Source organism: Eimeria mitis, genomic scaffold (assembly GCF_000499745.2).
Source record: "Eimeria mitis Houghton genomic scaffold, Emh_scaff4437, whole genome shotgun sequence".
Taxonomy (NCBI): domain Eukaryota; phylum Apicomplexa; class Conoidasida; order Eucoccidiorida; family Eimeriidae; genus Eimeria; species Eimeria mitis.
In genome coordinates, this window is record NW_013572752.1 from 2,068 (window position 1) to 2,848 (window position 781).

The window sequence follows — 781 nt, forward strand, 5'->3', positions numbered from 1 at the left end:
TGCAGCAACTCCACCAGCAGATGCAGCTGCAGGTGCTGCTGCTGCTGCTGCTGCACCAGTAGCAGCTGTTGCTGCCTCTGCTGCTGGGGCTCCTGCCATTATTATGGGTGCAGCAGCAGCAGCTGGAGCTGCTGCAGCAAGACCTTGTGCTGCTGAAGTACCAGCTGTCGCCGCTGCACCGGGCACTGACCCTGCTGCTGCTGCTGCTGCTGGTGCTGCAGCACCATTTGCTGCTGCTGATTGGGTTGTAGTAAGAAACGCATGACCTGCTGCTGCTCCTGCCCCGCCCACCTTGGTGAAGGCACCGCTCTTGGCTGCGCTGGATACCCCCTTCGTGATCATTGCGAGGCCGAGGACCTTTCCTCCTGCTGCTGCTGCTCCTCCTCCTGCTGCTGCTGCTGTGGTTGTAGCAGCTAGAGATGTGCCTGTTGTCGCCAGGGTCGCTCCCCCCGTCTTCAGTAGAACTGGCGCAAAGGCCAGGGAGGTGATGAGCGGCATCTTGCCTAGCCTCCCTCGGTCCTTCAGGTGTATGTACACCTCAGCACCCAGCTCTTTTAAATTTCTTTATTTCCCCTACACTGCAACGGCTAGCGAGAGAGAGAGAAGAGGCCGCCGTCAGTATAGGGGGGGCCGAGGCAGACAGGGTAACTGAGGGTGTAAGCCTGGGGCGCAGATGCCCATGCTTATGAAGCAGAAATTAAAAGAAATAAGCTAAACAAATGCAAAAAGAAAGAGCATGAGTCAACCGGAGAAAGAGAAGAAAGTCCTTACATATCGACAC

At 56.7% G+C, this 781-nt stretch overlaps 1 protein-coding gene across 1 annotated transcript in view; it reads right to left on the reverse strand.

Annotated features, from left to right (window-relative positions):
* The window catches only part of EMH_0075150 (uncharacterized protein), a gene marked incomplete at both ends in the record, with an annotated part of 1,126 nt that extends 628 nt beyond the window's left edge, over nucleotides 1–498 (reverse strand). The window contains one exon of the mRNA XM_013499558.1: nucleotides 144–498. Coding sequence (XP_013355012.1) covers nucleotides 144–498 — 355 coding nt within the window. The remainder of the gene's footprint in view (nucleotides 1–143) is intronic.
* Nucleotides 499–781: the final 283 nt, after the last annotated feature.